The following is a 25,627-nucleotide window of genomic DNA, read 5'->3' as shown; positions in this document are numbered from 1 at the left end:
TACATATACAGTGAAATAGTTGTCCAGTTAAGTGATAGAACTTTAATACAAATTAGGTGAGCAACTAAAAACAGCTTATTGGTAAATTATGTATTAATGTTTTGCTAGTGGTTTAAATAGGTGGGGTTTAATAAACTACTGTAGCATTTAAAGACGCAGAGCTTGCAAGAACTCCTTAGCAACCGAAAACATGTCCAGCCAGGATCTCAAATGTTATACAAATGGGGGCATGGGTTTCTGTTGTGCAGTTTTGTATTAGTACACTACACTGATCGCAAATGTATTATCAAGCAAAGAAGACCACACCCCGTACACCAACAGGCAAAGTAGCCAACTACTAATTAACTTAACATAAGAAAAAGCCAACACAAGCAACAAATAACCATTCCAAGTTGTTTCCACTCTAAAGCAATTTAATCATTTACTTTCAAATAATAAAAAAAAAAAAAAAACAGGAAAGCGGTCTATTGAAGGTAGCATTTTTACTGCGTCTTAAATATGATGCATTGATCTGTTCTATAATCTGTGGAATTTGTCATTTAAAAAAATCATTAACATTTTGGGTCAAAAATTGGACATAAGAACGGACTGTACAAAATTTTACAAATATTTGTTATGTAGAAACAAACATTTTTACAAGATAAACAGTTAACTTAAAGGGTAAAACTTTTACACCCTTTCAAGTAGAAATGTGTTGAATGAATGACTACTCAGCAGTGACAAACTATATACATTCACATACACAGTTTGAGGCATATGGCCAGAATAAAGGCACAAAATACTGCTGAATAGCATCCCACAAGACATTTTAAATTGATATACTAAAATCAGGGGTGGCCAACTCCAATCCTCAAGGGCCACCAACAGGTCAGGTTTTCAGAACCTCCCTGCTTCAGCACAGGTGGCTCAGTCAACTGAGCCACTTGTGCTAAAGCAGGGATGTTCTGAAAACCTGACCTATTAGTGGCCCTTGAGGACTGGAGTTGGCCCCCCGTGTACTAAACCATCCTAATTTTATAAATCAGCACCAACTCTTTCTGTAAGAGTTAAAACAGGGACGAAGCAGACTTTATCACCAAATAATGCAAAAGCTTTACAGAAGCTAATCTGCCAGATGACGCTGCCAACAGTCACCATGACATTAATCCTAGTATTGGGCAAGTAATAGCACCAAAGAAGCCGGTGGAGAATTGTGTAAATACTGCCGCTGTTCATGCAAGTCTTTGCATTATATTGTAACTGATCGGTCAAGTTGTGTGTTAAAGTAAATTATTGCATAGATCACCAAAAAAAAAAAAACCATCAACTATCTACGTAGAGGCAATTTACAAGGTTAATATTTCTCAGATACATTGTTTAAAGCACCAGTGCCAGCTTCCCAGCCAACACCTGCTAATAGGCAGAGTAGGTGAAACTATAGCAAGGCACCCCCACTGTGCAACCTGGTCATATGCAGGAGTCAATCAAAAGAGAGCTAAAAGGCACCGAAGTAGCCAATCATCAGACTACCAAAATTACACGGTTGCCCACCCAATCTGAATGGGCAGCATTAGATTTAATTGTTTGCATCTCCCACCGCCGATAACTACAGGAAATTGCATTGCCAGGTTTGAAGTGTCTTGTTGTATAGTGCCACTGACGCGCCAATCAACAAGTGCTGCCCACTATTCCGTTAAGGCAGAAGTGACATGCTCTACAACGTTGATGTAACCATTTTTTCCCTCCAGCAGTTGTCCAATGTGTCATTTAAAGGCATCTTAAAAAGAAACCCATAACTACAGGTCCAGAAATTGCAGACTTTCCACTCGTTATCTAAATTGGCCACCAACAGTATGCATTCAGTTTCACTAGCCTTTCGCTCCCTGGAGAAAGTCGTCCAGGACAGCTAATCGCAACTGGTCCCCAGTGATGTGAACGATAGTGGGTGGGGATCCACTTACGTCCCAATCGTGTTCACCACTCCAATGAAGTAGTGAACAAGATCTCGCCCTAGAAACCTAGCAAACAGCCCGACATACCCTGTACGTCATAAGGGCACCTGGGAGGCCAGCTCACGATGTACAGGGTTCATCATGAGGGATATTAAAGTTGCAAAGCCAATGGCACTGCTGCTTAATGACATCTTAACAGCATTTACTAAACATTAAATCCACATTAGATAAATACATTAACATAACGTTTGATTAGAAATACTGTAAACCACATCACATTCTCAGAAATGTGCACTATTGCAGATATTTGGTTAAAAGCAATGTTCCCTCTGAAAATCAGTGTCACAAATGCATTAAAAATAGGCCATTATTCCGAGCCAACCAAAGAAATCCCTTCTATAATAAGGGCATTTCTACAACATGGTCATTGTTAACAGTACGCATGTACTTCTCTACAAAAGGCCATTTGTCATTTACATTCCTTAACTCTTTCACTTGCAGAGGGCCTGCAATGCATAGATGAACAATGCATTTCAGAGACTTTGGCAGCAAAAGGATTAAGAACAGTACAATAAGTTACTTCTCTTAAGGAAACCTGGGTAAAAATGGTGTTCAGAACAGTGGTCAGGAGGCAGTCGCTCCTTCCCACTCTACAAGATACTGCACCTTTCCGTCAAGCGTTACTCTACGTGCCAATACACGGTATTTTTCCCCGCAGGCTATTCTGCCCGCAGCACCAAAATAACTAGTGATGGAATTCTTCAGATGATGAAGCTGTAATTCGTGATCATTTAAGTTTTTAACAATATCTGCATCGAGTCCAGCAAGCTGCAAATCTTCCTTGCCTTCATCGTTCTGGGTAATGTCCGAGTTGTGAGCCTGTAGAGCTTTCCGTGGATGGCGGCCTCTCCTCTTTTGTGGTGGTATTGTAGCAGACCAGGACTTTCCCGTACGTGTCACTCTTCTCAAGTCTGACTGCAAACTTAAAGGGAAAGGGACACACGAAAGGCAATGATGATCCAATAACTTAACCGATAAGCCCCCTCCGCCCCCAAAAATGAATTTAAAAAAAGCCAAGCTGCGACACACACACACACACACACACACACACACACACACACACACACACACACACACAAGCCAATGCAAGAGATTACAAACCTTGTTAAAGCTGCAGTTCAAGCAAAATCCTTCCTAGGTTTTTTTGTTTTTGTTTTTTTAAAGAAATCAGTTCTGTACTAGAACACTTTCTTTTAAAACTATTTTTAAATACATTTTTTATGTATTCTAATGTAACCAAGGTAGGGGGGAGGGGGGAAAAGGGACCCTCGCTACTGCCTAGACACAGGTGCTGCAATCAGGGGAAATAGCTGAACTAAAACTTAAAGAGAAGAACCCCTATGATGAGAGCACTTAACTGATCCTGATGACCAAGGAGCCTGGAATAAGGTAATTAATTAAGGCCAATATGTACTGATGAATAATTTAAAACAAAATATTAGGAGAAATCCTCAATTAAAATATAAATGTGTGGATAAACCTCTAAGTGAGGTGACCCTAAGCAAAAAGGCGAAAATTAAAAAGGAGATGGGGATATGGAAAAAAGGGATAAACAGTCCTATTGAAGGCAATAGGTACTCTCAAAATAACTTCACCTGCCAGAGGTAGTAAATGGTTAATTGGTGACAGAAATCGCTGGTGAGCACAGGAGCCTAAGAGATGTTATAATCTGTTATATATAGTAGCGTGGCTGACCTGAAACATAGCTGACGGTTTATCCCTTTTTTCCATATCCCCATCTCCTTTTTAATTTTCGCCTTTTTGCTTAGGGTCACCTCACTTAAGAGGTTTATCCACATTTATATTTTAATTGAGGATTTCTCCTAATATTTTGTTTTAAATTATTCATCAGTACATATTAGCCTTAATTACTTACCTTATTCCAGGCTCCTAGGTCATCAGGATCAGTTCACCAGCCGCTGAGTGCTCATCATAGGGGTTCTTCTCTTTAAGTTTTGTATTCTAATGTAACAAGCATTTTTGTTTCTATAACAACCATTTACAAAGTCACATCCCCTTCTGGCACTTTTTTTTGAGCCCTGTCCTCTATCAGTGCACCAATTGTATCTAGTGACTTTCTAGTCGCATGATCTTCCACACAAAACTTTGCATCTTGGGTACTCTTCTGCTGCACGGACAGCAATTTATTGAACCCCTGAGCCGCATCTTCACCGATCGATCACAGGAAAACAGATCGATCGGCAACTTAGCTAATCACTCGTCAGTGTGCAGATTGTATTAATGCACATATTGAATTTAAAAAAATGATTAGCACTTCATATACTGCAGCAGATGCACTTAATTGCTATATTGCAGTTCTTCTGTACGTGTATTTCCAGTTTATGTAGTTGTAGATGGTTATATTGTGCATCTGTTGACTGAGGTAGATAAAGTGAAGACATTGCTAAAGCAAACACACATGCATAGTAATAAAAGCTTTAACACATGACTATACACACCTACTGTGAATACAAAGACTCAGTGGCTTATTCAATAAAGTGCAAAGGTGCACTCACACTATTGAATAAACCTCAAAGACTTGGCACAGTACACAATTATATTTGTGTGAAAATTAATATCCTCTCTTGTTTAAAATGCCTGTAATCAGCAGCATATTACAAAAGTATGATGTATCATATGATCTGCATTTAGAGCCATGCAAGACCAAGAGAAGGAATGAAATCATAACACTGGAGCGGTCAGTCATTTATACATACCAATATACTGATGTAATACAATGCCTGCATTAGGCTTTATAAAGGTGCATTTTAACAGCCATGTTAAGAGGAATCAAGTCCACATGGAAGAAAAACAGGACCGATTTTAACAATTCCGACAATGTGCATAAGCATTGATCAATAGATCCGTTCTGTTCAGAAATCTGTAGACCAAAGTGTCAAGCTGAAATGCATTTGATCTTTGCATTAACAGTATGGCAATTAGTACCTAGAAATGCTGGTTGAGGTAGCTTCTTTTGTACTGGCAGCACCACTGGACTCTAGATCAGAATTACTGGATGGCAAACTGGCGATATCTGCTTTTCTGATCAACAAAAACAGGTCAGAGGTTAAAGGCGAACAAGAAGACTACAATAATAAAGTCACAGGTTGCATCTTACCCTTTTTGTTCCGGCAAATCGAACATTGCACTCTCCAATACTGGATCAGTTTCCATGTTCTATAAAGACAATACCAAAAATTCAATGTGAGTTGTTTTAAAAAGGAAAAAATGATTAGCCGAGGACTCCAGGGACAACCGGTTTCCAAGAGATGTCTAGGGAGGGGTGGCCAATGCGCCGCAAGACAAAATCTTATCTTTTGGCCAAGGCTGCCACGCGCATACAGTTTCTTCTACACAAATGTATGAAAACTCCAGGAAACGTCTCCAAAAATAATTAAAAAAAGGTGACTTCCTGGCACCACAACTCATTCATCCAAAGCATGTACAAAATACTATTGCTGCAGTAGGCTTATTTTCTAAATAAAGGGACAGCTTTCTACATTATATATAGCTTTAGAATATTGGTATACATGTCAACATTTTTTTAAATTAAATGAAAACATGTCAACATAAAGTTATTAGGCCTTGAAGCATAAAGTGTCACATTATCAGATTTAGTCGCAGGGAAGCCCTGGAGATTTCCATGGAACCTGGGTTGAAAACCCCCTGTTCTATGCCAAGCAGATATACACCAATATGAAACACCATCTTAGTATGTTAATGGCTGTTACAGCCAAAGACGGCCATATACCTAATTAAAAAAAAAATTTAAATAAAAAAAAAGAAAGATTAAACCACCTATTTCATCCAAGTCAGTTTTTGATAAGAAGAAGAAAAAAAAAAAAAAAACATTTAAAATCCATAAATTAGAGGCATGGACGCCCCTTTCAGAGGCAACTTTTTTTGGTTAAGGAACCCTATAATTATAGCGTGTCTAAGATCAGATGCATTGTAAGGAACCCCAACCCTCTCTACTAGCGCGTCAGATCAGATGCATTGTAAATTCGATATTTGGTACAGTTTTCAAATAACCTGAAAATTGCAGGAATCCCTTTTAGGGAAGCCCAGGAACATCGTGCCTACCAAAGAGAGAGAACCATCAAATTTTCACCCGCTTATTCCACTGGGATCAGTTACACAGAATGTCTCAATGTATGAGCGGCAACAAAACACTAACTTCCCTAGGAGGCAGAGTTTCAGCAACTGATCCCCCCAAAATGCAACGTATTCATTTACGAGCTAAAACAGCAGCAAAATGTAGAGAACATTTATGGAGCAGGTTGCTGGTATAAATTGCTCTCAATAGCTTGCAACGTATTGCAAGTTTTCACTTGCAACGTTTACACTTACTAAAGTCTGTCTCTCACACATCTGGTTCTGGAGAATTTTTCTTCTGTGTGACCCTGGAGGCCGACCTACAGGTTTCCTCTTTTTCACTTCACCGTTCATCTCTCTAAAAGATAAAAATGAACTAAATGGGACATACAAATCGAGATACTGAAGGAATGAATGCTTTCATGGCAGAGACCAAGTAACACAAAACGCAAATAATTAATTTAATACAGGGATGGCAAATCCAGTCCTCAATGGCTACCAACAAGTCAGGTTTTCAGGATATCCCTGCTTCAGCACAGGTGGCTCAATCTTTTACAGCCACCTGTGCTGAAGCAGGGATATCCTGAAAACCTGACCTGTTGGTAGCTCTTGACTGAAGTTGGCTATCCCTGACTTAATATCAGTTATGGGGACTAAAAGTGAGTGGGCATTGAAACCCATGCATCCTTTGCTTTCCCCATTACAGGAATAAAGGAGGACAGGGCAGAAGCAATTAAAACAAACAGGTCTTCAGTAAACCATGGGAAAATAAACTACTCATGCTTACGACAGTGATTTTGCATACTTTGTAACAGGTAGAAGCAGCTTTGACGATTTCCTGCCTTTAATCTTGAACTCATGAGAGGTGCTTTCTTCTTTCTCCATTTTTATGGCAGCATTAGGGGGTACAGGAGGAACTCTAATTCTGAGGCCAAACAAATGCTTCTTTTTCTTAATTTCTTTTCCAGACATAAACCTATGGGATTAAGCCAATTTAGTGTCATTCACATCATACAGTATTAAAGGAACATTTACTAAGGGTTTACATTAAAACAGTAAATATGCAGAGCCCAAGCATGATCAGATACCCAACAGTAAGCCTGTGTTGAATTACAGAAGGCTGGCTATTACTATGGGATGCTTACACCTTGTCCAAAGTCTGAGAACTGCAGTGGTGGTTTTCACTGCACAGGAATGCAAGCAGCCCATATTAATAGCCAGCCCTCGGCAATTCAACACCGGTTTACTGCCATTTAGACATAGTAATTGTACACAGATCTAGTTTACACAAGGACAATGTATAGCGCAATGTTTTTAGTTTTACACACCAACAGATTTGTCTTTTTCACGTCGAATGAAGCCGCGGGGTCATGTGACGCCGCTTTGCCATGGCGCCACGTCGCAGAAGATGACTGTCACAGTAAGTGACGTTGCATTGGCCTCGTGCTGTCCCCCGGCATTTAATTTAAATGCCTTGGGGAAGAGTGCAGGGCCTCTGCAACCCCCTCGCCCCCAAAAAAACTCTGGTCTAAACGGCTAGAACAGAATTAAAATCATTTCAGCTCCACCATCCCCAAGACCTTAACCTGTAAATCTCATGGATAAAATATGAACATCAGGTCATACTGTGGTGGCTATGATGGGATATGAAGGAACAGGTTACAGCTTTCTACTGGATGACCGTGGCAGCCAGAATAGTTTTTTTTAATTGCCAGCAAACAATGATGAAAGCCGTGCAATTAAGCTCTGCAAGACTCTTCCCCATAGAAAAAACTTTTTTTTATGCTCTAGGATGATTTAAACAAAATGCTATTCAACAATTAGATTAGCACAGCTCATCTAACCTAAAGTTTGCCCTATTTATCATCACCATAAAGAATTACAGCAGTCAAAACAAAAGTATAAGGAAATTGAAAACTGACAAGAGTAGAGCCCCCCCCATCCCATGTTACATTGTGTGTTCAAATGTTAGTAAAAACTGTGTAATAGTGTGCACTGCATGCCGAGAGGCGTTAAGGTTACAGCTCAAACCCCTCACGCAAAGGGTGCTCCTTAAACAATAGCATCAACGGTTTCTCTCTTATATGGTATTCCCAACAATAAATGCAAATTACCATTTGGCATCCATCTGTATTTGAGAATTGAATTGACGGTATTGTTGTTGCTTTTCACTGTATGATACTATACACCATTTTTCTTTATATTTCATTATATACACACACTACACTGAGCACAGAGGAGTGAAGACCAGCGCCAAGGAGTACTATTTTTCTGTAAAGACCTACACCATGTCTAAGTTAAGGAAATGTAAGCATTATGGGGTAAATTATATATACGCCGAAGCGCCCGTTTACAGTCCAAATAACCCATTGAAGTCAACTTGTTTTCTTGAAATACTCAAATTGTAAAAAAAAAAAATGTTTTTAAATTAACTTACATGGTCTTGTTTTCATTTAATGCATCCAGAATATGTTCATATCTTTCTGATCTGGGGGTATCTGTCAGCTGTAAGAAATTTCAAAATCAAATTTTTTTTTTTTTTTTTTTTTAAAGAAAACAAAACATTGCACCACTATACAAACTGCTTTCTACAGAAAGGTCAGTGGCGCCAGCCCTTCATTAGCAAACGTTCACAAGTATTCACTCAAAGGGCAAAACCCTCCTAGGGGGAAAGTACTATGGCTGTGACTTTTTTTTTTTAAGTTTGCTTGTGAACATTGAGTGCCGATTTGGGAGAGGGTTGATTTCCGCTCTACTCCTTTGTCGGAGGTTACAGCGTTTGCACAAAAGGCCCCACTCCCCTTAACTTTATTGAAGGACAAGGACAGGGTAGGCTAAGGGTAATGAAAACACTTCATGGACGATCACTCCCCCATTGAGAGGCCCTACGAACACATGATTAATTTCCACATAGATAAAAAGCAGTCACATCCCCCCCCCCCCACACACACTGTTTTTGGACCAATTACATGAGACTACACCTTATAAAAAACCTTTAGTTGTCTGTGAGCAACAGGACTAATCCTTCTCTGCTTGAACAATACTGCAAGTACTTTCATATTCTCTAAATTAATCCAATCCGATGATTGTATGTGTATAGGTGTTTACTTTACTGTTTACTTGACATACCTTAAACTGCTGTGGTATAAAAAAAAAATTTCAAACAGTATTTAGAAGTAATATGTATTACCAAGTAATATGTATGCCATTGTGGTTATTTATTAAGTGTTTTATTGCTAGCATAAAATGGCTTTACAACGGTCATTTTTTAAACGAGGCCTTCATCGATTATGCATGAAGCATTATTGCAATATAAAATATTTATACACACTATATGTAGAACTCACAAGAGTTAGCCTGTCATGCTCACTATCCCCAAGGCAAGGGTTCTCAACTACAGTCCTCAAGACCCTCCACAACAGGACATCCCTGCTTCAGCACAGGTGGCTCAACATGTACTGAAACAGGGATATCCTGAAAAACGGACCTGTTGTGGGGTGGGGGGTGGGGGTGGGGTGCTTGAGGACTGGAGTTGAGAACCCCTGCCTTGGGGGTCAATAATAAGCTGCAGTATTGGTGTGCGAGTGTTCAGCAGCAAAAATGTATGTAAATTACTTCAAGCACCTACCTCTCCAGGATGTAACCGATCCCAATTATCATTTATATATGTGATAAGTTCAAGTTCTGAATCAAAGTACTTCTTCTTATGAATAACACTTAGATTGTATAGGCAAAGGTGTGCTATGTCTACCCTAGGATTCAAACAAAAACACAAATGCATCTTGTTTTTGTTTTTATAGCATGCCATGTTAATCAAACACGTTATTAGAACAGTTCTCAATATTGACACTTTAGATGACCAAATGCTTTACATCAATGAATAATTAACTCGCATTCGGACACAAAACATTAAAAGCTATGCCAAGTGCTTAATTATGGCCCCACGTTTTATTATGAAGGATGCACAAATGTTAAAGTGTGTCCTTGTGGTTATTACAGCTGTAACTATCCCACTAGCCATAACAAGCGATTCATATGGTCATGATCTGTCACCACTTGCTTAGCAACCCTGACCACTGTTCAGATGTGTTCATTTCAATCTGCTCATGTATTTGTCAGGTTCTGGCAACGGTTATAAACTGGTTGCTCGTAGAAATTCTATTACATGGCCAGCTTCCAAGTTACATTTATTAACCTCGTCATATCAACACGATAAAACAGCCTCCTTATGGTCATATTCGTATTGGATTACTTGACAAAACCAAGTATTAAACTAAGTTCAAAAAGAAACAAGGTGACAAATGGTATGTGGTACAGTGGGAGACTGTGGTATGTGGGGAAAGGGTGACAGATCATAGGGGTGGAGGCAGGGGAGATTTGGGGAGATGGGGGTGGGCACAGTATAGGTGAATAGTTTATGGATACCTCCATTCTCAAAGCTGTACTAGTTTTTATTAAACAGAACTTTTTTACACATTTAAAGAAAACATGGAGTACTGCTCTGGAAAGCATCCCTTGGTTGATTTGTACTCCGTTTAAGCTGCAGCAAAAATGCTGCCAGATTTATGAATAAAATGTAAAATACAATAGGACAAAATGAAGTGCCACTTCAAGTGCAGTGAAACTGAAATCTTTTATCTGTTCATCAAATCTGAACTTACCACCGTAAAGATAGACGTTTGAGGTATTCTGGTCCAGAATTGCAGACTGAACAAATAAATGTATAAAATCTGTTGAGGAAAATGTAGTAACAGATAGGCTGAACTCTATGTAATCTTCAAATGAAAGATTTAAAACAAATATGGCATTATTAATCCAAAAGGGTAAAATAACGCTGTGGGAACACGGACAGTCTAATAACTTTACAGTATGGTTTGTTATGATTAAATGAAACTGTAACCCAACTATGTAATCACATTAAAAATAAATTCAAAAGCAGTGTCCAAAAGATAACAAAAATAAATAAATAAACAGTATACTAATGTACTTTAAAGTCTGCCTTGCATCACATAATGCACATTTAAATTATGGTTCAATATCTTCATTGCTGGATATGATTAATAGTGTTAAATTACTAATAGTAGAATTCTCAGCTGATAAATACATTCATATTTCTCACCTGTCACCAAAAAGCATAGGTTTTTGCAAGCATTGCACACAGGCCTCATGAAACCACTGCTTACATTTGCAGCATTGAAGCATCTTCAAGTACCAGCTGAAACATATGGAAATAAATATTACAATGGAAGCAAAGCTAAACAAACCACCAGTTTCATCATGTGCCACTGTGTGAAGACAGGGGTGCTCAACTCCAGTTCTCAAGCCCCCCCCGCAGGTCTTCAGGATATCCCAGCTTTAGCACAAGTGGCTCGATCAGAGGCCCAGTCGGGTGTATGGTTACCCAAAACGCCGCTTGATGAATCTGCCCAATAAGTTACTTTTTCTTTTACCTCACTCAATAGTTCCTGGAATCAAAGACATTACCATAATTGTATTAAGTCTCTGGCTAAGCCTTTCAGCTGTGAATAAAGGCAATTTGTAGTGTGTATATAGACTAGAATGTGCAGCTTCAACGGAGCTCTGTAAAATACAGTAATTCTTGTTTACTAAACACAAAAACTACAACAACAACTTTCAGTATTTAACGCAGCAGTTCCATTCATTGGCTTTGCGCAACATGCAGTTTCCACATAGAGCTGCAGCCATCCTCTGCCCAAATAGCCACACAGTTCAAGAGAAATGTATTTTATTTTTTAAATGAGGGCATTATTCCTGGATGAACTCTTCCTGTCTTGTTAAAAAAGGATGTTCAATCTGTGGCCATATTGAGGTGTACATCATGTAAAAAGTATTTACCTGAAGTTAAACCTTTTCAAACTATTACAGAAAATGCCTTACGAGTTGGGAGATTGAAAAGGAGCAGTTCCACCATTATTTTTTTATTTTATTTTTTTAACAGGGTGACCTAAATGCCACATACATGCAGCTCCAAGGATCCCCTGGTGCCCGAGATAGTTACTGGGTTTAAATCTCACTCATTGGAAACCGGCTGCCAGATCCCAGGTCAATAGTGAGCTGCAACAACATTGGTTGTGGCTTCCTATTGGACAGAGATAGATATATATATATATTTTATATATAGATATATATATATTTTATTTATATATATATATATATATATATATATTTTTTTTTTTTTCCTCCCCATTCAATATGTGCATCAATACAATCTGCACACTGACAAGTGATTAGCTAAGTTGCAGATCGATCCGTTCTCCTGTAATGGATCGCTTGCTCTGGTAATTTAATGCAGTTCTTGCCCAGCATTGTGGGCAATGTAGTCCAGCAATATTATGTGACTAAGCAGTTACTAGATACAATTGATGCACTGAGAGAGGGCGGGGCTCAAGAGCCAGAGCCTATCGGAAAGGGCTGTCACTTTCAAAATGTTTCCTACATTAGAAACATTAAAAATGACTTCAAATTGTTTTTTTTTTAATGCTACAAGTATTTTCTCATAGTACAGAACGGATAACAGTAAATCTCAGGAACCTGGGGGTCTCCAAAGCGGACTAGTGTTTATTACAAATGCATTGTACTCACTCGCCAGGGCCTCCGCAGTAGCAGTAACATTGTTGCACATTGGTTTTATGACCTATATCCCATACTAGGTCTTGTATATTGTACGGCAGAGTCTGCTTCATGACTTGCAGTGCTTTGGCGTTGGGTCCTTTTTTCAACGCCCCTCCTCTCTAAAAATGAAGCACATTATATATTGCATTATTCATGCACACGTGGTGGGCTTCATTAACTTAAAACAATCCAAGTAGTTTTACAGTTATTTGCATACATTATGGGGGAAGATGTGTGTTCAATGCCTCCAATTTCCCAAATCATACCTAAACATGAGACAGGTTATTCTGGTATTAAAACTTGGTATTATGAACTTGTGTGCTATGGTGATGTGGGCGACAGTAATTTGAAGCCGGTGTTTAAAATGGCATTGTGTGCAAGACCAAACAAAAATCAATTCTATTGAATTGCAGATGTATCTGCAATTTGTTTCCTTGGCATGGTCCGAATTAACAAACCAGCTTATTTTCTATTGGCTGCAATAAACGACTAGATCCATCTGATCTGTTTTGAAGCTAGTGTGCATCACAGCCAGTACTGCCATTTCACCAGTCCAGCACCAACAACTGCATAATCAAACTGGTTATTAACTTATTGCTTGGAATTGATTTGCAGGCCCTTTTAGCAGTGAAGAGTTTATTATAAACTGAGTATACATTTTCAATCTGGTTACTCCTTTCTCAAACAGCATCAAGCTTTAATTGAGTCTTTACAGCCAATAACAGAGTTACATGGGAGGAAGAGAGAAAGTAAGCTCAACGATCATATCTTTAGATATCCTGGCCAGCATATGTAAAATAAATAGACAGGGCATTAAGAGGTCCAGTTTTTTCCCCCTCGTCTGCTTATGGTAACGTAAGCAGGAGAAAATACGTCTGAAACGCAATACATTTGTACAAGCAGGTATTTGTTATAAACTGAACAAGTAACTGCATATTTTGTGCAATATTTCCAAAATATTGTAAGAGTAACTGTTTTTTCTTTTTTTATTTGTGTGTAATAAGACAGCAAAGCCATTAGTTCTAGGAGCGAGACAGTCCATGCACAGATGATAGAGATATATACAGGCAATGCATCCCAAATAACAGCTTTCAGGGACCGTAAAGAAAGAGTAATTACATCAATATTGGAGGCATGAGAAGCTTAAAAGGGGGGAATTCTCACTGAGCGCACAAAAATGTAGACTTGACGTAACTAGACTCCTCAAAGAAATCTAATCAACCTTTGCATTTTCTTTGGAATTGGCGGAAAACCCTTTTCAGTGAAGTGCCTTGTTTATGTAGGGATTATGTCATCCCTAGCCCACATGCTCTTGATGTGGTCTACTTAGATTTTGCAAAGTCTTTTGATATGGTGCCACACAAGGTTAGTGTACAAAATAAAGGAAATTGGTCTCGGTAAAAATGTTTGTACCTGGATTGAAAATTGGTTGAAGCATAGACAGTTGTCAAAGTAGAACCTATTCAGGTTGGGCTAAAGTTGGAAGTGGAGTACCTCAAGGATCGGTGCTGGGACCCCTGCTTTCTATCTTGTTTATTAATGACCTTGAGGTTGGCATAGAGAGCAAAATCCCCATCATTGCTGAAGACACTAAATTGTGTAAGGTAGTACAATCAGAGCAGGATGTAATTGTTCTCCAGAAGGACTTGGAGAAACTGGAAACTTGGGCAGGTAAATGGCAGATGAGGTTTAATACAGATAAATGTAAGGCTATGCATTTGGGAAACAAGAATAAACAGGATGCTTACAAATTAAATTGAGCAAAATTAGGTCAATCATGGACGAAGGATTTATGAGTGCTTGTAGACGGCAGGTTTAGAAATAGTGCCCAATGTCAGACAGAAGCTGCAAAGGCAAATAAGATCTTACATAGCATTAAACATTAATAAATCCTTGTCAGACCACAACGTGAATATGGATTACAGTTTAGAGCACCAGCTCATACAAAAAAGACATTAGAGAACTAGAAGGACAGAGAAGAGACTCCAAATTAATAAAGGGAATGGCCAATCTGATGAGGAAAGGCTAGCTAAATTAGATTTGTTTACATTTATAATAAAAATAAAAAAAGTGTCCAAGAAGATATATCTATATACAAATACATTCGTGTCAATACAAACATTCAAAAACGATTCATCCGAAGAGCAATACAAAGTACATGGGGCCGTCTCCTAAAGGACGGAGGAATGGAGATTTCGCAAGCAACAAAGGAGAGGGTTCTTTTACAGTAAGGGCAGCTACAATGTGGAATTCATTACCCATGGAGACTGATGGCAGATACAATACATATCTTCAAAGAAAAAGTTGGACATCTTTAGAAAGGAAAAGGTATACAGGGTTATAGCAACTAAGAAGACATGGGAAGGATGTTGATCCAGTGAGAAACAGATTGCCATTATTGAAGTCAGGAAGGATTTTTTTTCCCTTTTATAATGCATAATCGGATAATGTTTCACTAGTTTTTTTTTATTTTATTTTTTTTGCATTTCTTTGGATCAATATACTGTAAATACAAATATAGGATAAGTATCTGTCTAAATTTAGCATAGGTTGAACTCTATGGACATCTGCCTTTCAATCTCCTCTACAATGTAGTCCCGAGTCAAAGCCCAGTGTGCCATATTTACAAACTATCACTTAAAAACAAAAAATACCATTTGTAGTCTGTTTACAACTACAAAATAAAACAATATTTCACACCATAATGTTTGCAATTGGTTTATTTATACACACACACACACACACACACACACACACACACACACACACACACACACACACACTTTAGTTTGAGCAAGCACCAAGCTATCCATGTATGCAGGGTTACCCTGGAATTCACCTGGAGCTGTGCATGTGCAAAACATACAACGGATGTACAAAAGATGCTTCAAAAATTAATTGGTCGCCATCTGATATGGTCAACAGATAGGACATACATACCTTTGTTGTAGTTGCAAACACACACTGCCGACAAAGCCATTTCTCATCAGAATCAATCACGCTAGGGTCAATCTTTGGAGTGTGGCAAAGCTGATGATAACCTAAACAATAGAAGTGCCTTATTCACAAGTTATTTTTAGGACCTGGTCTGCTAGTTTAGTTTATCAAAGTCTTTATTTGAAGCAGTCCCAAATGTGTATACAAAGAACCGGCGCCTCCAAGGTGAAAATGAATAAATCTGACCAAATATAAAGTCCAATATGGATGGCAAGCAATCCTGGGGGGAATCTTCAATGGAGTCTCATGGAAGGACAAACAAACATATAGAACAAAGACAAAAAAGACAAAAAAGAAAGATCATAGTGCAACTCAAATAACAAAACAAAAAACTAAAAACAAAACACTGAAAAGATTGACAAAAGGATAATTACAAATTTAATATGCAATTAAATAAAAAATAATAAAACAACAAATGTCCGTTGGGCTAAAGACGCTAGTAAAGCTATATCATCCGGTAGGAGTAAAATTAGAATCCTACTTACAGCAAGGCTGAAATGTTAAAGCCCATAGAAAAGCTGTCCTTGAAATCAGACCAGGAACCTCTGCAAAAGAGTGGAACAGCACGACCTCCAAGGCTCCACACTGGCGGGACGACCACTGCTGCCACACACGCAGACCCACAAGGTTGGTGAGAGGTGCCACAAGGTAGAACCGCAACTCCACGCTGCTGGGAGAATCACCGACGCCGCACACACAGACCCACTGGTCACGTGGTGTGCCGGTGACGTCACAGAACAGCGCGAGAGCAGGGGGAGAGCCTGGACAGGAAATAGAGCTCGGAGAGCTAGGAGGCAGTGTCTGATAAGGACACCATTCAAAGAGAATGGATGATAAGGGTCAAGAGCCAATAAACCACCCTACGTGTTTCGTGACAGAAGTCACTTCATCAGGGGCATGCCTGATTGCATATTAAATTTGTAATTCTCCTTTTGTCAATCTTTTCAGTTTTTTGTTTTGTTATTTGAGTTGCAGTATGATCTTTCTTTTTTGTCTTTGTTCTATATGTTTGTTTGTCCTTCCATGAGACTCCATTGAAGATTCCCCTCAGGATTGCTTGCCATCCATATTGGACTTTATATTTGGTCAGATTTATTCATTATCACCTTGGAGGCGCCGGTTCTTTGTATTCATTGTTTTATTGGTCTGTGTTACCCTATTTTGCCTAGGCAGCCCCTACTTTAAGTTTAAAGTTTATTATGTTAATCACTGTTACTCATATTGTCACTGTTTTATATTAGTAGCATTAGCTATATATATAGATATAGCTATATATAGATATAGCTATATCTATAGATATAGCTATATATATAGATATAGCTATATATAGATATAGCTATATATAGATATAGCTATATATAGATATAGCTATATATAGATATAGCTATATATAGATATAGCTATATATAGATATAGCTATATATAGATATAGATATATATAGATATAGATATATATAGATATAGATATATATAGATATAGATATATAGATATAGCTATATATATATATAGCTATATATATATAGCTATATATATATATATATAGCTATATATATATATATAGCTATATATATATATATATATAGCTATATATATATATATATATATATAGCTATATATAGCTATATATATATATATATATATATAGCTATATATAGCTATATATATATAGCTATATATATATATATAGCTATATATATATATATATATAGCTATATATATATATATACATATACACACACATATATATATACATACATATATATATGTATGTATATATATATGTATGTATATATATATGTGTGTGTATATGTATATATATATATATATAGCTATATATATAGCTATATATATAGCTATATATATAGCTATATATATAGCTATATATATATATATATATATATAGCTATATATATATATATAGCTATATATATAGCTATATATATATATATATAGCTATATATATAGCTATATATATAGCTATATATATATATATACATATACACACACATATATATATACATACATATATATATATACATACATATATATATATATATACATACAGTGGTTGACGGGGTTAAATCCACTCGCCCGGGATAGAGAGATATATATAGATATATAGATATATATATATATAGAGATATATATATATAGATATATATATATCTGGCTGTCAAATAGCTAAGCAGTCAAATCCTGGCCCATACACCTGAAAATTATTACTTTAGTATTTACTCCCAGCTCAAACACCCAACCAGAGCATCTATTTTTTAATAATATCTATACATAAAAGATTTGCCAAACGGGTCACGAAGGAGCTGCAAACAGAACTTATTATAAAGCAGAAAACCCTGTCATCTTTATCCAGAGACCAATTTATGCTCCAAATGGAGAACATTCATGTCATTTTAACAACCTGAAGCACAACATCCTTACCACGTGACTTCACAAAACTAACAGACCAGCATAGCTGCTTTAATTTTAAGTCAATTACACAGTTACGTGGTTTACAAAATGTATGTGAGCCAAGTTTGAATGCTTGACTGATTTAAATTTGACAAATTCTACTTTTAGCTGACTATTCCTCTTTCTGACTGTGAACAGTCAAACAATATGTACAATCCTCGTGTCTCCACTACTACCCTCCTAGATTGTAAGCGCCTTAACGCAGGGACATCCTCCCATTTGCCTCAGCATATAATTACTCTAGTCATACAATGTTATTGCCCCCCCCCCCCCCCCACAATGTACAGCACCCTGGAACAAGTTGGCGCCATACAAATAAAAGATAATGCACATTGAACACAGTCATGGTTGATATTCTAATAAAGGCTTCCATTGTTCTGTAAAGCACTGGAAAGCAATGTTTGGACACAAGCATGAAAATAATTCAGGCTAATAATTATGAGTTTATTCCAATGCCCCACTCCTCAAACAAATAGCAAATTAAAATCAATCAGTGGGAGGTCAGACCTACCTTGTCCACACTTGTCACAAATAACTATTTCATTTGGTGTGTCAGAATATTCTTCCTCGCATATTTTACAAACCATTTCCCCACATTCAGTGGCTCCTGCAAAGATAAATTATTATAATGGTAAATTTAACACAAAACCAGGTTTTGGTAATATGCATTTTACTTTCTCCCTAAAACAGGCGTCCTTGAGCCTAGAGTTTTCAACAGTAAACGTTATGAAACTATGATGTTTAGAGCCTTGAGCTCAAGTGTTACAGGCATTACAGAGAATAAAGTGACACATATGCATTTTAATGAGCAAACTAACAAACTAGTGGAAGAGAAACAAAGCTAGTTAATTCAGACGAGGACAATCCGTTGACAAAACGACTTAAATATTTATGTATTAAAAATGTATGTATCAGAACTCCTGGTAAACATACTTTGTAAATAAGACAACAAACAGCAATAGTCAGCACAAGCAACTATCACTTTTTGAACAAGAGAGATGTAGCAGATGTTATTACACCCGCTAACACAAAACAAGCTAAATAACCAATTTGTCACCTTCTTAACTATAGTTTTCAGTAACACTACTGCTAACTAATGAGCAAGCGTTAACTCAACACATTGCGGTAGCGGTAATGTCTGCTACTATCTGTATACCTAGATTTTAAAGCACACACACATACTGGCTTTTTAATCCTTACCCGTCTGTATGTCCTTCCAGAGTACCCACGATTTTGAGCTGTCTTCAAATAAGATAAAGCAGCTCTGCCTAAATTTATGTATCTGCAATAGAAACAAGCAGTCAGTTATGAGAAACCCATTCAGCACTGTAGGGTTTACTGCACTTTTTGCCTTAAACGATTTTAGGGGAGACTAAAATTAGTCTGCTATGTCTACTTTATCCATCGCTGCAGCTCTCCATTGATGGCTGGGCTGCACTTGGAGTGGTCTCTTAGCTACAAACCTTTAAAAAAAAAACCCAAGGTCAGGCCTGTTTAGGCATACACCCCATCACATTGCTTCCCCATTCACTCGAGAGTTGCAGGCTTCGTTTGGAATGAGTTAAATGTTTAACCACCTAAGTAATAGGAGCCTAGCCAGTGTTTCAATATGAAATTAAATAAATGGCTTTCAGGATCTGAAAACTGGTATCACAGGCTTCTTCCACATTAGAGATCCCTATAAGTATAATACAATTGACAAGACATCATCAGTTTATCATGAGCTACTACTTTCCGCTAATGTTTCCCTACAGCAGGTAGGGAAAAAAATATCTGATTTTAGCTACATTTACATTGCAAACACAGAATGAGTGTTTGCAATTTTCTTGACATTTTAAATATAATGCAACGTTAACTTAAAAAAACACGTTTGAAATATAACAGGGAGAAAGGGGGCAGCTTTTGTGACCACTTCTAAATTGGATTTGTGCAAAGAGATGACAATACCCTTATACACAGGTATAAGTGACAGTAACTGAGGACAGGTTACCTTTTTGATAGTTCCAAGATAAAACAATCCATCTGACCATCTAGCTAGGACATCTTGACCTTCTTCAAATTTACACATAGGTCTCTTGGGTTTCTGTCCATGCCGTGCAGACAGCTTGGTCAAGGACTCAAAAGCCTTTGGAGGTCGATGGAAAGGGGATCTTTTAAGGACCAGTGAATTGCCCACAACTGTTGCGTCTCTAAGGAAACAATTTTAAAAACGAACATTAAAAATGGACAAAGAAAACAATCACCTATAAAACTTTGCAAGCCTCGAGAGAAGGCTTGCATTTGATACAAGAGAGTTATTTTGCAAATGTAGTCCTCTGAACAGGAGATAGGTAAGCTCTGTGTACTTTGTTGTATGGCATTTCTCTGTGCAATGAGGAAAAATTGTGTTTCAGCTATTTACAAGATCTTGAATATCAACAATATCTTGACAGTCTTCCTAAAAATGCAGAGAAGAAACTTTTGAATTTTAAGTCTATTAGCATATGTGTAATCACGTATGTTAAAAAGCTAACATTGATAACAAAATACCACGCAGCACGCCACGGGTGATCCATCCAAAATATCTTTTTGTCAGACGAGACGGTCTGGCTTGCTAAAAAGTGCCAAAGTTTGTCCCTAAGCTTGTCCGAGTTGTTGAAGAAACTAGTTTTATTTTTGACAAACATGAGTTCTTTTTTTCACTCCATAAAGTGTTCCAAGGATGGAAAATCAGAGTTTCCCTGTAAAGGCAGTTAAGGTGAAACTATTGGTAGTTTTCATTTCCCTTTGATCTGGTTCCAAGCTCTAATTATGTTGTAAAATATAAGGTAAAGTGAAATGCTAGGGTAGGTTGAATTACTCATGTAGCTCAAAAAATGAACACATTTGACTCAAATTTCCAAACTTTACTAAAAGGCAAATATCTAGGAAGAGTAATGTGGCAACCAATAGCTGAAATACTGGTTTTACAACACTTGTGGAGTACATACGTATGTATGCCTATTTATATAACACCTGTAATGAACATAGCGCTTCACACGTGACAATCATATTGATAAATATAAAAAACAAAGGGGAGAAGTGCTTCAGACAAAGAAAGGAGTCCCTGGTCCGAAGAGCTTACAATCTAATTGGTTAAGCAGGTGTGTTTTGAGTTGGGTCTTAAAGGTGGATAGAGAGGGTGCTTGTCAGATATTGAGAGGAATGGCATTCCAGAGGTGTGGGGCAGTCAGTGAGAAAGGTTTAAGGCAGGAGAGGGCTTTAGATACAAAAAGAGGTAGAGAGAAGACATCCTTGCGTAGAACGCAAGAGTCAGGATGGTGTATAGTGAGAAATTAGGGCTGACATGTAAGGAGGGGCAGAAGAGTGTAAAGCTTTAAAAGTGGTGGAGGAGAATTGATTGCGTGATGCATGATTTGATAGGAAGCCAGGAGAGGGATTTCAGCAGGGGAGACGCCGAGAGATTTAGGAAAGAGTAAAGTGATTTTGGCACCTGCATTTAGGATAGACTGTAGGGGAGACAGGTAGGAGACAGGAAGTTACAGTAGTCGAGATGGGAGAGAATGAGGGTCTGTGTCAGAGCTTTTGCAGTCAAGCAACAGAGAAAAGAGCGTATCTTTATAATACTGCAGAGTAGAAAACGACCGGTTTTAGTTACATTCCTTTCTCACATTCAAAAGGCGAGAGGAGTTGTGTGACCTCTAGGCAGCGTGCTTGGGCTACTGGGTGAATGGTAGTACTTCCAACAGTAATGTGGACAGAGGTAGTAGGGCCAGGTTTGGGAGGAAGTATGAGGAGCTTGGTTTTTGCCATGTTAAGTTTAAGTCGGCAGAGGGCCATCCAGGATGATATAGCAGAGAGACATTAAGAAACTTTAGTCTGTACAACAGGTGTAAGGTCAGGGGTTGAAAAGTAAACGTGTCATCAGCATGGAGGTGATAATGGAACCCAAGAGATGTGATTAGGTCACCTAGAGTGTGTGTAAAGAGAAAAAAAGAAGAGGTCCCAGGATTAAGCCCTGGGCTATCCCCACAGAGAGATCGATGGAGGAGGTGTTGGCAAAAGAGATGCTGAAAGTACAATGGGAGAGGTAAGAGGAGATCCAGATAAAGCTTTGTTACGAATACCAAGAGTATGGAGAATGTGAAGGAGAAGAGGGTGGTCCACAGTATCAAACGCTGCAGAGGTTGAGTAATATGAGCAGAGTGTAGTGACCTCTTTCTTTGGCAGCATGGAGGTCATTAGTTATTTTAGTGAGGGCTGTTTCAGTGGAGTGAGCAGTGCAGAAGCCAAATTGTAGAGGGTCTAGGAGTAGGTGTTGAGAAAATGGAGCAAGCGGTGCGTACATTAGACTACTGTTGCACATCTCAAATGCAGTATATACACACCACACACAGCACTCAAGATTCTCAGAAATAGGTCCTACAGCCAAGGTGTTTTGGACGGTTTCCTGAATTCCAAGAACAGAAGTTTCCTCTTACCAGCACACAGATTACAAAGTGCAATGTATGCCCACTTTGCCTGTCCTTGCGTGCACCCCTAATACTCACTATGTGTGACCAATGGACTAAAGAAAAGTACAATTTAATTATTTTAGCGGATAATTTGATTGTTTCCCAAAAACCTTTTAATGGGAGGGTGGAGCCAATGTTTTATGGCAACTTGTCACATTTGGAGAAGTTCTAGAATGTGAGAAATCAAGCAAAAATGAGTGTTGGGCTGTAAGAAATCGGAAATGCTTAACATAATGTGTGCAGCATGTGATACAAGCATTTGATTATTCTAGATTTGGTTTATAATTACTTGCCCTTTTCGTCCTGGGTAGAAAAAGAAATGGTCAATTTTAACTTGTAAAATGTTTTTGCTTAGAAGTGTTTGAAAACATCTAACAAGCATTGGGTGGAGGGTTCTCAGACCCCTGACAAAATATCAAATACTATTAAGAAGAAAAAAAAAAAAAAACAGTGCAATTACACAAGAGACCTTCATTTTAAAATTATGCAGCAATTTTTAAGGTCAACCGTTACCTATGGGGCTTTTAACTGAGGTCCATTATGGGCTATCTTACTTGATTCTGCGTTAACCATCAGTGATGGTTAATGCCATATTGGGTACATTAATCTGCAACAGACCTTGGTGAATAATCCCTCAAATTCATTGATACACCACCAGTCACAAGAGCGATTCGCCACTAGCCGTATGCATCAAAAGCTAGATTTTTTTTAGCATTAAACATTACAAATCCATAAGCGCTAGTTTGTAAATTAACCTAAAACAAAAACATTTATAAACAAGAAAAGCAACCTCATGGTAGAGTTCACTGATAAATGGTAACCACTGACTAGCAATTACATGGCCGTTTGTCTTATTAATGTGTAGCTATAAGCAAAAACAGGAATGAAAACCATATTTTTCTCTGTGTTCTTCCACAAATGTTTGGAAGGGGGGGGGGGGGGGGGGGGAGAACGGGAGATCAGAGCTGCGCGGATGGGGGTGACGGACCAGATCCGCGCGGATGGGGGTGACGGACCAGAGCCGCGCGGATGGGGGTGACGGACCAGAGCCGCGCGGATGGGGGTGACGGACCAGAGCCGCGCGGATGGGGGTGACGGACCAGAGCCGCGCGGATGGGGGTGACGGACCAGAGCCGCGCGGATGGGGGTGACGGACCAGAGCCGCGCGGATGGGGGTGACGGACCAGAGCCGCGCGGATGGGGGTGACGGACCAGAGCCGCGCGGATGGGGGGGGGGGGCCAGAGCCGCGCGGATGGGGGGGGGGGGGAACCAGAGCTGCGCGGATGGGGGGGGGGAACCAGAGCTGCGCGGATGGGGGGGGGGAACCAGAGCTGCGCGGATGGGGGGGGACCAGAGCTGCGCAGGGGGGGGGACCAGAGCTGCGCAGGGGGGGGGGGGGGGGAGACCAGAGCTGCGCAGGGGGGGGGGGGGGAGACCAGAGCTGTGCAGGGGGGGGGGGGGGGAGACCAGAGCTGCGCAGGGGGGGGGGGGGAGATTTTAATCCTGGGCAACGTCAGGTATATCAGCTAGTTTGTTATAAAATAAAACAAGTGAACACCAGCTCAAACTTCATTTGATTGTAACATTATTTCTTTTATTAGTCATGGACTAAACAGTTTGACCATTTACATTTTATGTATTAAAATGTTTTACCAGGAAGTAATACATTGAGTTTAACCTCTCGTTTCCAAGTATGTCCTGTGCACAGTTATAAAAAAAAAAAAAAAAACACATGTTACAGTAAAAGAACAGTGCAATACATTAACGGAATATGTTGGACTACAAGGCCTCGGTCTACATCATAACATTATAAGTATGTGATATGAATACCTGCATATCCATATATCTACATATTTATTTCCCTGTGTGGCATGGCGAACCCCTCACTGTGGGGACTGCAGACAGGCCGGCTCAGGCCTTCTTGTACGTCAGTGTCGGTTCCCTTTGTGCTCACCTTCATTAATATTCCCTTTGTGTGAGCCGAGCACCGGTACAATGCGCGCCCCTCCCCCATATGTACACAAAGACAAGACAAGGAACGGGTTGCAGAGATAATTAACACGAGCACCCGAGGGAAGCCCCGGCCATAGCTCCCTGGCACCGGCACAGCGCTCACCTCATTCGGTCACTGCAGTGATGCGGAGCGCCTCATAAAACAAATTAACCGCCCCCCAGGAGACAGCGCCAGAAACTCCTCTTACTGCCGCTGCTCGGGACCGTGTCCGCAGCTGGTGAGAGGGCGAGAAGTGGATCCAAAACTTTACACAGAACGTGCAAACGGCCCAGTTCGGTTAGAGTCCTTCGCCATTTTGGTTTCCCGCGCGCGCTGCATTGTGGGGAGGGATACGTACAGCAGCTCTCAGCAACGGCCGGATGCGGCTTGTACAGGGAACTGATGACAACGTGCGGCGCTGATCAGGTGATGGGCTGTGAGATGCTCGGCGGCCATCTTTGAATGGGGCACTAGGAGGGGGTATTTTCAGATAAAACAAAGAAAAAGAAGGAGTATTACCCTGAAATCTCCGGGTGGGCGGGTAGTCTGGGCAGCAGTGGCGCGCTCATGTGAATGACAGGAGCCAGGCGGCAGTGAGCAGTGGCGCGCTCACGTCAATGACAGGAGCCGGGCGGCAGAGGATTGGACGACTGCGGTGGAGCGTGCTGTGCTTGCGCGCGCAGGAGCGCTCCCAAGTGCCCCCAACTCGCTAGTCAAGTCCAAGTCTCTACTGCAGCCGGGTACAGGTCACTGACTCACCTGGTCCTGTCCTCCATTGGGGGGGTGGTGTGTGTGTGTGTTGTTCCCAAAATATTTTATATATATATGTGTGTGTGTATATATATATAGCAAATATATATATTGTGTATGTGGAGTAAAAAAAGGTAGAAATGGTGGTCACTGCTTCCCCGAATCCTCAGAATCAACCAAGCGCCAAGTTAATAAAATTTTTATTTA

The 25,627-nt window shown here is 39.4% G+C and overlaps 1 protein-coding gene across 5 annotated transcripts; it reads right to left on the bottom strand.

Moving 5' to 3' along the window:
• Window positions 1-392: 392 nt before the first annotated feature.
• MTF2 (metal response element binding transcription factor 2) lies at window positions 393-25,225 on the bottom strand. 5 transcript variants are annotated; one of them, XM_075616414.1, is made up of 15 exons: window positions 24,794-25,221; window positions 20,174-20,372; window positions 19,384-19,465; window positions 18,695-18,790; window positions 15,660-15,760; window positions 12,690-12,838; window positions 11,206-11,301; window positions 10,748-10,816; window positions 9,715-9,838; window positions 8,524-8,591; window positions 6,874-7,062; window positions 6,342-6,444; window positions 5,110-5,168; window positions 4,938-5,033; window positions 393-2,913 (listed from the first exon to the last, which is right to left on the bottom strand). In XM_075616414.1, exons 1-15 carry the CDS (start codon window positions 24,796-24,798, stop codon window positions 2,556-2,558), a joined length of 1,794 nt encoding a protein of 597 aa, XP_075472529.1. In that variant the 5' UTR covers window positions 24,799-25,221; the 3' UTR covers window positions 393-2,555. The 5 variants fall into 5 exon arrangements, with proteins under 5 accessions (XP_075472529.1, XP_075472530.1, XP_075472532.1 ...); XM_075616415.1 differs by having other exon boundaries at window positions 6,892-7,062; window positions 24,794-25,217; XM_075616417.1 differs by lacking the exon at window positions 4,938-5,033 and having other exon boundaries at window positions 24,794-25,225.
• Between the last annotated feature and the right edge of the window lie 402 nt (window positions 25,226-25,627).

This window comes from Ascaphus truei, chromosome 10 (genome assembly GCF_040206685.1).
Source record: "Ascaphus truei isolate aAscTru1 chromosome 10, aAscTru1.hap1, whole genome shotgun sequence".
Classification (NCBI taxonomy): Eukaryota; Metazoa; Chordata; class Amphibia; order Anura; family Ascaphidae; genus Ascaphus; species Ascaphus truei.
This window is presented reverse-complemented; position numbering and strand designations above follow the sequence as displayed.